The sequence below is a fragment of the Bos indicus x Bos taurus genome, chromosome 10, assembly GCF_003369695.1.
Source record: "Bos indicus x Bos taurus breed Angus x Brahman F1 hybrid chromosome 10, Bos_hybrid_MaternalHap_v2.0, whole genome shotgun sequence".
Taxonomy (NCBI): Eukaryota; Metazoa; Chordata; class Mammalia; order Artiodactyla; family Bovidae; genus Bos; species Bos indicus x Bos taurus.
In genome coordinates, this window is record NC_040085.1 from 37,021,575 (window position 1) to 37,035,243 (window position 13,669).

General features: G+C 36.9%; 1 protein-coding gene and 1 non-coding gene across 3 annotated transcripts in view; both read right to left on the minus strand.

Moving 5' to 3' along the window:
• Nucleotides 1-2,124: 2,124 nt before the first annotated feature.
• Nucleotides 2,125-13,669, minus strand: part of L2HGDH (L-2-hydroxyglutarate dehydrogenase) — a 53,445-nt gene continuing 41,900 nt past the window's right edge. For both annotated transcript variants that reach the window (XM_027553702.1, XM_027553701.1), the window contains one exon: nt 2,125-4,514. In XM_027553702.1, the coding sequence (XP_027409503.1) occupies nt 4,319-4,514 (196 nt within the window). In that variant the 3' untranslated portion in view covers nt 2,125-4,318. The remainder of the gene's footprint in view (nt 4,515-13,669) is intronic.
• On the minus strand, nt 2,298-2,458 carry LOC113900554. The gene has a single exon (XR_003513191.1). It is a non-coding gene; the product is annotated as a U1 spliceosomal RNA (small nuclear RNA).

The following is a 13,669-nucleotide window of genomic DNA, read 5'->3' on the forward strand; positions in this document are numbered from 1 at the left end:
CAAGCCACTTGAACATTCTCCAAGAAACGCTGCAAAGTGAAAAGAGCAGGGTGTGTATAATACAGTATACAGAATACACTACCACTTGTATTTTAAAAATGGAGACAATGTTTTATTATATATATTTCTGAAAGGCTGCACAAGATTTTGACAATTTTCATTGCCTCAGGGGTGAGAACTGGGTCGCTAGAGAGGGAGACTTTCCACTGTGTACCTTTTTATGACTTGAATTTTCAACTACATGAATGTTGTACTCATTCAAAACATTAATTAAAAGCTGCTTTCTTTAAATGAAAAATTCCAACCTCACTAGAAATACCTCCTTCAAGTGTTAAAAAAATATAAGTTTTAAATACACTAATACCATGAGAGGGAGAACCTGTGGATATGTAACAAAAACTTTATCATAAACGTGAGTTAAAATTAATATACTATCATAATAAGTTGATAGTAATTTTATTTGGTTTTAGAATTTACTTTATGTAAAAATTTTTAATAGTTAATTTACAATATCATGTAAGTTTCAGCTGTTGCAACATAGCAATTCAGTTATACACACACACGTGTGTGTGTGTGTGTATATATATTCTTTTCAGATCCTTTCCCCTTATAGTTTATTACATAATATTGAGTATAGCTGCTTATGCTATACAGTAGGTCTTTGTAGGTTATCTATCTGATACATAGTACTATGTATATGTTAATCGCAGTCTTCTAATTTATCACTAGCCTCACTCCTCCTTTCCCCTTTAGTAACCATAAGTTTGTTTTCTGTGTCTGTCTGTTTCCACTTTGGAAATAAGTTCTTTGCGTCTTTTCCCCCCTTTTGTATTCCACATAAAAGTGATATGGTATTTGCCTTTCTGTCTGACTTGGTTCACTTAGTGTGATAATCTCTAGGTCCATCCGTGTTGCTACAAATGGTATTAGTTCATTCTTTCTTTATAGCTGAGTAATATTCCATCGTGTATATATACCACGTCTTCTTTATCCATCCTTCTGTTGACAGGCATTTAGGTTGCTTCCATGTCTTGGCTATTGTAAATAGCGTTGCAATGAACACTGGGATGCATGTAATTTTTCAAGTTATGTTTTTGTTTTTGTTTTTTTTATATATGGCCAGGAGTAGGATTTCTGGGCCATATGGTAGCTCTATTTTTAATTTTTTGAGGAACCATACTGTTCTCCATAGGGGCTGCACCAATTTACATCCTCCCCAACAGTGTAGGAGAGCTCCTATTTCTCTATACCGTTTCCAAAATTTATTATTTGCAGACTTTTTGATGATGGCCATTCTAGCAGCTGTGAGGTGACACCTCATTGTAATTTTATTTGTCTTTCTAGAATGTAGAATGGTTTTAAGGTGATAACTTGAATGACCCAGTCATTTGACAACTCAAATTTTAACATCTTAAATTTTAAAAGGCAGTAAAAATTTTACCACTAATATTCTCCCACTGAAAAACATTTTCAAGAAGGGCTTACTCAACATTTCTCCCATTTACTCTCTTCTACTTCTTCAATTTATTTAAAGCTACAAGAGCTGCCAGTCAGTAGCAAACCAAAACTATGCCACAAGAAACAATAAATGTAGTTGTCACTCACTTTCATGGTCCATTGCTGTAGCTAACTCTGGTCTTCTTACAGTCCACCTGCTGGAAAGAAGTTGGAGCAGGCACTCAAGACAGATCATTTGCCCTATAACCATTATGACAGTCTCATGACCAGAACCTCAATCCCCTGTAAGAGACAGCATACCAAAAATGTCTTCCCAAGAGGAACGATAATTTTGTATAAAATTCCAAGATGATTTATTTATTGCCCCCCTCCCCATGGAGAAAGCACTATAATGTTCCCTGGGACTCTGTGTATGAAGATGATACTGGTGTCAGCTAGATATTGCCACCACTACCAAATGGAAAGCCATTTTTGTACACAACTGAAGCAACTTAGCACAGCACAGCATGGTAGGAAAGTGCTCCACTTTTTACCCAAAATACAAACTACTCTACCTCATTTTTATATTATACACAAGTACAAGCTTTTTTTTTAATTGACTGCTATCTAAATCCTACAATAGTCCTGTTTCAAACATAAAGTTTATATGAATCAGAAATTTTTTTAAAAAAATATTTATTTCTCCATGTCCTGTATCACATTCACCACCATTCAGTACCCATGTTAAATGGATGATGCACTAAAGGTTATCTTCAGTATTAGATAAACACAAACCACTGGACCCCTAGAAAATGTTATTGAGGGATCTCTATCATTAAAACAGAAAAAAAAAAAAAAAACAGGGGAAAAAGTGAACACAGTCCCCCACTACCACAAATTATGCAGCCAAGTTTCCCACATTTGGGGAAACTGCAAGGATCAGCATATCCAGTGTAAAACAGATGAGCTGCACACTGGAAAAACCACCTTCGTGTAGGTATCTCCCCTGCCAGGCAAATATTGAATCAAGAGTTTTTATGAAACTAAAAATTATGTTCACAAAACCAAGGTTCATAAAATATTTTTAATATTAATATACATTTCTTCTGTCTTAGAAATACAAAAAACTTAAATATTATAGCATTATTCCACAATAAGACTCTATTGACAAATACAAAATGTTTTACAACTAGAATAATCTACACATTCAAAACACTTTCAATAATTTTTTCACAATTTTTTGGAGGCATAGTAAAAATCCAAATGGAATGAGCATTGCTTTAAATAGGATAGTTATTTTTATAATTTCAGTCTTTCACAGCTTAGTGTATATACAATCTTACTGTCAATAAAATAGAGAACTGAATATTTTCCATCTCCAAATAGTCTTGTAATGAAACAGAAAATACCCTGTGTGTTACATTTCTTGGAGGAACCAGTTTTTATAAAGAATCATTAGGGCTTGTTTCCTCTGTGAATACTTTCCAACTGCTTTCAGTATGTATGCTCATTCCAAGTGTCAAATAACTACCTAATCAATTTACCTGGATGTGCTATTCTGGAACATGAGCTGACGATGTGTAGCCTTTCAAATTAATTAATGAGGTAGCTCAATCGATGTAATCATTGGCTTGAAGTGAAAAGGAAGAAAATAAATAAGTTTTCCTATTTACCAAAATGCTCATTTTTCTAACTCATCCATCACACAGTTTTAGAGATGAGTGGAAAGAAAAAATTAAGACTAGAAGATTAATCCGGAGAGAGTATATGTGAGGGAATGGATGAAAATGTCTCACCTAATTGGTGGTTCTGTAATAAAACATTCCTCATATTCTACTACATTTCCATTTATATTTCTGTTTTCTAACATTCTGAACTATAAGAATCATTTCAATAGATACCACACACATATAATATATAGTACACAGTAGACAATATGGCACTGGGCAACAATTTAAAATACTCTTGAAATACACATGATTGTAAGGCACTTTTGCGGTTTACAAAAGTGAATGCCTCAAAATTAGGTATTTCCTCAAAATGAAGAAATATCCTCATAAAGGTTTATAGGATTCCAGAAAAGTCAAGTAGGCATGAATCATTAGTGATCTGGGTCAACATTTGAGAACCTTGGTGTAACTGAAGACTAGAGATATAAGAGGTAAATACCATTTTAAATTACAAAGTTCTGTATGTCAGTGTCAAGATTCTAAGTTCTTCTGTTTTTTTGACCACAGAAGACTGAAGAATAAACAAAACACCCATAGAGGACTGTTGTTAAGATTTACGGATGACCCAAGATTAACTGGGTCAATTGTAAGAAACTGAGAAGAATAAATACTTTGAATTTCTTTTGCAAAGTTATTTTTTACAAACATAGATTAGATAGAATCTTACTCAAATTACTTCAAAATGTGAAATTTCATGTATTTTTAATCAATAATTTAAAATTCCCAATTACTGTTGCTCTAAATAATGTGAGCTTTTTTTTTTTATGACTCTTTGAAATTAAAAGGAAGTTTTCAATCTACAATATATTTTCTTGTCAAGGCAAGACAAAAGAAACTTAGATATTATAAAACTAAAAAGTTAAGGGAATAATCACTTTTCATGCTACAGTTCCCAGAAATTCCAAAAAAGCCAAATCTCATGAGGACAGATCATTAGCAAAGTCAGAAGGAAAGATACAACTGTACCTTTTTAAAGAGCACAGACTTTAAAAATATATTATTTCTATGTTACCTAATTTTAAAAATTCAGTGGTTATCTAAATGGTATACCTAAAAATGACATTTTAAACCAGTTTTCTTAAAGAATGCGGTTAGTAAATTCTTGTTGCTGAACATGGAGATCACAATGCATACCTAGTTCCTTTCATTATTTACAATTTAAATCTTTGTTGCACTTCATCTGCAATCATTCCAGAAATCGCAAGGGAAGAAGTGGCAGCAGGGGAAGGTGCATTCCTCACATGAAGAATGCGATTTCCAATATCCCCAACGCCTCCATCAAACACAAAATCTTCTATGAGATTCCCATCCCTATCCAGGGCTTGGGCTCTTACTCCAGCGGGGCCTCTGCAAAAGCAAGAGTAGCAGTCATCTGACTAGGAGAGATAGGACACTTCACATATGTGCCAGTGGTTTCAAAGTATTCTTAAAGCAATAAAGTCTTTCCTCTTTTAAGTGTACAATTATGTGAAAACCAAACTGGTTTGTAATTAGCCAAAGGCTGTCAGTTGTAGCCTGTCAAACATTCATCCTTAGCCTAAAATACAGAAATGGGTTCTTTACAAAAGTAGCAGATAAACCCATACTTCGAGTAGATGTATTTTTATTTGAATTTACAAAATGAATTTATTATAAAATCAGTCATTAGAATATAAGGCTCTTCTGATTGATGCAAAGCAAAGAAAGCAAGAATTATATGTGTCAGCTACATTCCTACAGCTGCTACAGACTTCTATGTATTTTTGTATTTTGTTTTGGTTGAATACTATTAAAATTTATGCAGAAAAATATTTGCAAATGGCAGCAAATTCTTGTTTTGTAGTTTGTTTTTATTTTTAACAGTTTAGCCTTTAATATCAGAATAACCTTCAATCAAAGAGAAATGACCTGGAGAAGGAAATGGCAACCCACTCCAGCATTCTTGCCTGTAAAATCCCATAGACAGAGGAGCCTAGCAGGCTACAGTCCATGGAGTCGAAAGAGTCGGACAAGATTTGGCGATTAAACCTTGAGTTGCCTTACCTTGCCTAGTACAGTAAGATCCCTTAATACTAAAAGTTCTGCGTTATAACACTTGCATTTACAAATTAGATTTTTTTTCTTTTTAGTTTTAAAAAAAGTTACAGATAAAACCTGAATAAAATATTTTTGGAGTCCAAAAGTACCTCCACTGAAACCATGTAAGAAAACCCAGTTGAAAACAGGTGCCTTTTATATACCATCAAGACTCAAGAAATCAGGCAACAATATTAAACAATTTTGAATGACGCTGGGCCAATGCAGATAAGCACATGAGGAAGATACAAAGAACAATATGAGAGTACTACCCTCTAAGACCTCAGACTAACTAAGGAAAGATCATGATAATAATAGCTTTTTTTGTTTTTTTTACCAAGTGTTTGTTTAATCCATGCTAGGAATTCTCTCATTTAATCCTCACAGCTCTAAGAAGCTGATATAGTTTATATTTAACAGCAAAGAAAATAGAGAGATTAAGTAACTTGCCTGAAGTTACACAGCTAAAAAGTTCATTTGTAAAGAGATAAGTAAGAATTACAACAATGAAGGTGAAAAATTCTATAATAAAAGTAAGTAATTTGTAATACTGAAGCCCTCAAGGAATCTGGACAGGAGATTTCTGAGCTGTAAAGATTTCCAGGTAAGAATCAGATACATCACTATAACCCAAAAAGACAGAACGGGATGGAAGCTGAATTTTCTTAGGGTAAGGATTATTGGCCAGGGTATGGTCCATTTAAGGTACATTCTGTGTTTATAAATTTTCTCAACTCATCAAAACAGCATCTCTCCTCTCGCTTTTCTTGGATAATACTCCTGTTGCTGTTGTGAGCATCTCTATGAGTTTTCCTGTCCCTCTCCTTTTATCTCACAGAAGGCCAAATGAGGGGGCACACAGTGGCATGACCAGCTACTGATGTTGAGTGTTCAAAAAACTTTCCTCTCCAAGAAGGTTTAGTTAGTATATTCTCCTTACTCCTTCTAAGCAAAGAGAAGTTAATGCAAATTAACTAGTTAAAATGTGTCTATACTTATTTATTCCTCTTATAAACACCAACTATTTTATCAACATCCCCTACATTCCTGCCCAAGTATTCAAAACCTGTAATCCAAACTGTAAAAAACAATATACAAGATTAGGTTTTTCTAAGGAACTAAATTTAGGTTGAACTAAAGTAGCTATTTCATATGAAATGTTTAAATTATCAAATTCTTCATGTGTTCATGTTTCCTATTTAGCACTTAATGAAACTCCAGGGTTTTTCTTTGCATGATTCCATATAGGCATTCCCCCTTATCTTGAGGTGAACACTATAACTTGAAGTTTTAGGTAAAATAAACCATAAACACCTTCAGGGCCAGAACTGAATCTTGCACCACACTCCTATTTCTGCCCTGGTGTCTAGATTTGTGTACATAGGAGTATTCAACAGAGGCTTCCCAGGGGGTGCAAAGACTCTACCTGCCAATTCAGGAGACGCAGGTTCAATCCCCAGGTTGGGAAGATACCCTGGGGGAGGAAATGGCAATCCACTCCAGTATGCTTGCCTGGAAAATCCCATGAACAGAGGAGCCTGGTGGGCCATAGTCCATGGGGTCACAAAGAGTTGGACATGACTGAGCATACATGCGACTACTCTCTAGAAAATTTTAATTGTTTAATTTTTCATTCTATTTTAATAGCTAAAGGAACAAATGATTCAGCAAATATTTGCAAATTTAGCCATATTTAACTGTTTAATGTTATTTCTATCAACATATTTTGCCCTATTTGTAACTAAATTTAATAGGAATGCAAGCCTTAGACCCTTAAATATGTGAAGAAACAACAGGCATTCATTCTTCTGAGAAGTGTTGTATTTATTGCTTTATTATTCTGTGTCAGGCATAATCCTGTGGGCTAGAAAACAGCTATGACAGGCTACCACTGACATCTTTGTTGCTTAGTTGCTAAGTTGTGTCAGACTGTTTTGCAACCCCATGGATGATAGCCCACCAGGCTCTTCTGTCCATGGGATCTCCCAGGCAAGAATTCTGGAGTGGGTGACCATTTCCTTCTCCAGGAGATCTTCCTGACCCAGGGATTGAACCCATGTCTCCTGCATTAAGAGGCTGATTCTCTACCACTGAGCCACCAGGGAAGCCCACTAACATTTTTGGCCAGTTTAGTATTTTATAAAACTTACCATGGGATCTACTGTTAACCTAAAAATAGAAGTTCACATGAGCATATTTAAATTGGGAGTGGTGATACAGGGCAAGTCAACCATTCCATCTTAATTTCCAAACTTGATGGAAGGGTATAGGGTATTTTTATTATTAATATTCAACCAAACTGGACTGCAACAAAAGGACATGTAAATGTTTTGTGAGGACTTGAATAACATGAGTACTCTGTAACGAGAGTGAAAGAGTTCTATGAATCCATTAAATAAAGTGTTTCATGTTTTTTTTGTTTCTAGTTGTTGGTTATCCATTTTGAATATAGCAGTGTGTACATGACCTTCACAAACTCCCTAACCATCCCTCCCCCACTCTCCAGCAACCATAAGTTCATTTTCTAATTTGCACATGATGCATTTTTAGCTTGCAACACTGTTCTCCCAATTTTTTAGATTTACCTTCCAATTAACTGATTTTCTCTTACAGGCAGTCTAACCAGCTGTCTAACTTAATCATTTGAGTTTTAAAATTTAAGAACTACATTTTTCATTCCTAGAAATTCTGATTACGTGGTTTCTAAATTTGCCTAGGGTATTTTTTATATTATTATTCTTTTTCTAGTTTACTTCATTTGCTTTTTAAATTCACTGGCATATACTTACTTTATGGTTTCTAATATTACTATTACCCTAAAGGGTTAGGGGTCTAATTCTAGTATTTATTCTATCTGCTTACTCTCACTACGGTGCTTTGTAACTTTTGCTAGTGAGTTCCTATTCAGCAGGATTTTATCTGGAGGAATAGTGTGGGGGTTGGGTTGAAGTTATGTCCTTATACAGAAGGTTTTATATTTGTTTTTATTGGTAAAAATAAATATACTTTTATTTGCTTTTATCAGTACAAATAAATATACTGATATATATATAATATAAATAAAATGAACAGCATAATGAACTCCCATTTTATCAGAAGCTCCACATATTACCATTCTGGGAACACCCTTTTTTTTTAATGGAAAATGTTAAACATGTACAAAAGTAAAATGAAGAGTATAATGAACTCCCATGTATGTATTACCCAGTTTCGATAACCAACACACAGCCAATTTTGTTTCATCTATACCCCACTCTTTGTCTACCCTTCTCCACTGGATTATTTTAAAGCAAACCCTAGATTGCATATCATCCTGCTTCAATGTATATTTCTCTTAAAAGGATTCCTAATAGTAAGACAAAACTACTAATTGCTTCTTGATGAAAGTAAAAGAGGAGAGTGAAAAGTTGGCTTAAAACTCAACATTCAGAAAACTAAGATCATGGCATCTGGTCCCATCACTTCATGGTAAATAGATGGGGAAACAATGGAAACAGTGACAGACTTTATATTCTTGGGCTCCAAAATCACTGCAGATGGTGACCGCAGCCATGAAATTAAAAGATGCTTGCTCCTTGGAAGAAAAGCTATGACCAACCTAAATAGCATATTAAAAAGCAGAGACATTACTTTGCCAACAAAAGTCTGTCTAGTCAAAGCTATGGTTTTTCCAGTGGTCATGTATGGATGTGAGAGTTGGATTGTGAAGAAAGCTGAGCACCGAAGAACTGATGCTTTTGAATTGTGGTGTTGGATAAGACTCTTGAGAGTCCCTTGGACAGCAAGGAGATCCAACCAGTCCATCCTAAAGGAGATCAGTCCTGAGTATTCATTGGAAGGACTGATGCTGAAGCTGAAACTCCAATACTTTGGCCACCTGATGCAAAGAACCAACTCATTTGAAAAGACCCTGATGCTGGGCAAGATTGAAGGCAGGAAGAGAAGGGGACGACAGAGGATGAGATGGTTGGATGGCATCACCGACTCAATGGACATGAGTTTGAGTAGGCTCCAGGAGTTTGTGACAGACAGGGAGGCCTGGTGTGCTGTAGCCCATGGGGTCTCAAAGAGTAGGACACGACGGAGTGACTGAACTGAACTGAACTGAACATATATGGATGTGAGAGTTGGACTATAAGGACAGCTGAGCACCAAAGAATTGATGCTTTTGAACTGTGGTGTTGGAGAAGACTCTTGAGAGTCCCATGGACTGCAAGGAGATCCAACCAGTCAGTCCTGAATATTCATTGGAAGGACTGATGCTGAAGCCGAAACTCCAATACTTCGGCCACCTGATAGGAAGAACTGACTCATTTGAAAAGACCCTGATGCTGGGAAAGATTGAAAGCGGGAGGAGAAGGGGATGACAGAGGATGAGATGAATGGATGGCATCACTGACAAGATGGACATGAGTTTGAGAAAGCTCTGGCAGTTGGTAATGGACAGGGAAGCATGGCATGCTGCAGTCCATGGGGTTACAAAGAGTCGGACATGTCTGAGTGACTGAACTGAACTGAACTAACTGCTTGCTATCAACAATATTCAGTTTGTGGTCAAATAACCCTGATTTTCATTCACTCTAGTCTGTTTAAAGTGAGAGAGTGAGAGGGAAAAGTATTAATTTGAAGCAGGATACAAACTAGACTGGATCTACACTTAGCTTACATTTCCTAGATCAAAATGGTGGTACAAATTGAAACTCCAAGTGTTTGTGAGTGCAGGCCCAGGATTCTAGATTTTTACAGATTTTTTTTTCTAGACTTCCTTCTCACTGAGAGTATAGCCCTTCCAGAGTCCCCGGCTTTACAAATCGATCTCAGTTCCAACTTTTCACCTTTTATGGACCCAAGGCTTTCTTTACACCACTTGAAAGAAAATTAAAATACAAGTCCCTAATGTATCTTGATTTGGGTGGTGGATACGAGTTTATATAATTCCAAAGTTCATTGAGCACTTAAGATCTGCATATTTTATTGTAAGTAAATCACATATCAATTAGAAATGAAACTCAAGTTATATGACATCAAAATCAGAAAATGCTCCCTATCCTTCCAGGTCAGCATCAGCATTCCTCTTAGTTCTTAGGTTTTCAATTTCCTCTTTGTTTTCATCTCTGGGATGCCCTTATTTCCTTGTACTCTCAGCAATAAGTATTTCAAAGGGTTTTTTATTATATTTTCTCCAGACTCTCTTAGGTGTTTTGTAATTTGAATTTTGTAATGATATGGCTGGATGGCATCACTGACTCGATGGACGTGGGTCTGGGTGAACTCTGGGAGTTGGTGATGGACAGGGAGGCCTGGCGTGCTGCGATTCATGGGGTCACAAAGAGTCGGAAACGACTGAGCGACTGAACTGAACTGAACTGAATGTGAAGGCTACCACATTCTCTAGACTAGTGCTCAATCAGGGGAGATTTTGCCCCCTAGAGGACATCTGGCAATGTCTGGAGACATTTCGGTTGTCATACCAGGGAAGTACAGCTGGCATCTAGTAGGTAGAGGCCCGGGATGCTGCTAAACATCCTACAATGAATTGGACAGTCCCCCCACAGTAAAGAGTTATTTGGCCCAAATGTCAATGGTACCAAGAATGAGAAACCATTTTTTGCAAAAGAGTCTGATCACTTTTATTACAGAATTTCTGGGTTTTACCCTTGCATTTCACAATGATATTGTATAGTCTTTAGCTATCACTTATGATGAAAACATCTTGCCTGAAAATTTATTTGCCTGAAAAATACCTACCAAGAAGGTATTTTCAAAATGAAGCATGGAAAAAAGAGGGGATCTTGGCAAATATGTTTTCATGTTCTATGTCCTTACAACGCTGCTGCTGCTGCTACTGCTGCTAAGTCGCTTCAGTCGTGTCAGACTCTGTGTGACCCCACAGATGGCAGCCCACCAGGCTCCCACGCCCCTGGGATTCTCCAGGCAAGAACACTGGAGTAGGTCGCCATTTCCTTCTCCAATGCATGAAAATGAAAGTGAAAGTGAAGTCGCTCAGTCGTGTCTGACTCTTCGAGACCCCATGGACTGCAGCCTACCAGGCTCCTCCATCCATGGGGTTTTCCAGGCAAGAGTACTGGAGTGGGGTGCCATTGCCTTCTACCTTACAACGCTAACACATACAAACTAGTTAGGTTACCATGTCAAAATTAATCACAGAACAAATTAAAGGGCTTTACAGCTTAAATTAGGAATCTTAGAGATCACCATTTAATAATGAGAAGTTTGTATACCTAATGCATATATTTGGCAGGCTATCACTTTATATTCCAGTCTAATGTTCACCAGCAAGTTACTGCCCATGATGCTCTGGCTAGGCAATGAGAGGTCAAGCTGTATCCCCTTTGGAGGCTAGTGCAACTAAAGGACACCATCTTGAGCTAAAAATCCCACTAGAAGTGCTGCTTTGGTTCTTTTTTACTATCCAGAACTGCCTAATATGCTTCCACTCCAATATTAATGATAGAACATTTATGGTGTCACACGGGTTTCAAGACATGCAGGACTTGGGCTTCAAAACGTGGGAAAGCCTAATTATATCATTTATTATGATGATGATTATTATTTAAGATTCTAAGCATGTTAACAGGTGTGGAGAATAACATAATGAGCACCAATTTTTTAATCAAACAGCTTAAGAAATAAAGCATTATAGATATGATAGGAGCGCCCTGTCAAACTCTCTGGATCCCATTCTCTTGTTTCCCTAGAGTTAACTTTTCTCTTCAATTAGGTATTTATCACTCCCATGTTTGTTTTTATTTTTACATGTGAAATCCATATACAATATGGTATAAACATATAAATGGGATCAAACATATCTTCTACGATTTTCTTTTCACTAATTTCTTGCATTTCATAGCTACAGGAATCAAATGGAATTGCTGACTATGTTCAGCCTCTCTTTCTCCAGAGAGAAACTCTCATGGGACTGAGTTGAACTCGTCCCCACATGCACCAGCCTACACTGCTGTGTGCTTTCTACTACATGCTAACGAGACTTGTAACTGAAATCCACACCCTTCCTCCCAGAGACAAGAGTATTCACCAAAACTCACAAGCTCCAAGTTCAGTTCTACTATATGAAATCCACTGGTCTAAAGAGTTTTCCTCAGACTTCTACAAAAGTGTGGTAATCAAATCTAGGTAGTGAATTCATTCCAACTATTTATGTATAGAATTCACGACACCCATCTGTTGTATTTTCCAAGGAATATTAACAAGAGTAAAAGACACTTGATTTGACCCATCTATTTTCAGATACAAAACATAACAAGACTGCTAAAAAAGACCACTGAAAACATAAAAGCCTTCATTTATAGGTGAGTGAAACAACATAAAGCCTAGATATTGTTATCCCTTCCATTTCAGAAGGTGAGTGGAGGGGTGAGAAAGATAAGAGTAAAAACATTAGCTCGGTTTAATAGTTCTAAGCATTCAAAGAGGCTGGTCTAGGAATGACACATAAGTCAGATTTAGACCAGGACGCTACCCTGAGGGAGACAGCTGACGTGATCATTGCTCTCCTCCTAGATACAGAGCCGAGCTGCTGACATTTTACACCAGGCGAGTCCCACAGCTGTTACTGAGGAGACAGACATGGTGCTCTAGAGATTCATGGAGGGATCGGTTCAGGGAAGAGGGAGCCTCAAAGACCATGGTTGATTACGCCTAACAAATGGCCGGTTCAGGAAAAAAGGTGAGCACCCTAAAAATACCACCACAAAGGAAATAGGCTTATGTGGTATTTAGGACAAAGTATAGATTAAGTCCAGAAAACCTTTTCTCTTTAAGAGAATAAAAAAATTTTAAATAGTCCTTCCTTTGCCCCACACCCCTGTAGCAAGGACTTAAACTGATTGCTACCATACTATTTCCCACTCCTGTTCTGCAAATAATCCTTGAGTGCAACAGGACCCAAGAAACAGCAAAATAAGTAGATAGGAAGCAAGGTAAGACAGCAGGTATGAGTTATGTTTCTAAAAGGTTTTAAGAATCAATTAAAGTGTAATGTTTTAATACGCTTATTACCTAATTAGGTAACATGCTGATCAATGATCTTGCACAGAACTGAAGTCAGAAGGCTTTGGAATCACAAGTGGCCAGGGAGACTAAAAAACTTTCAGGTGAGATGTTATATTATGAGTGATAGCTAGACACAAGGGTGAAGATGGCATCGTAATATAACTGCAATGGAGAGTTCAGCTTAGTGCTGGTCTCTCTAGACAATCATAAACGGACCTAGTTCAAGCACTAAGGGGACTGATGTGGCAACACCCAAACTGCAAGGGGAATGAGCAACTTGTTAAGAAAGAGAGATCATGCAAAAATTCAGGGCACACACTAACTGCATGGGTGCTTAGAATCACGAAGTCAGACCCACGTCCCAAGTTCACAGAGGTCATGAATGCATTTACAATCCTTATAGCTTTTCCTTA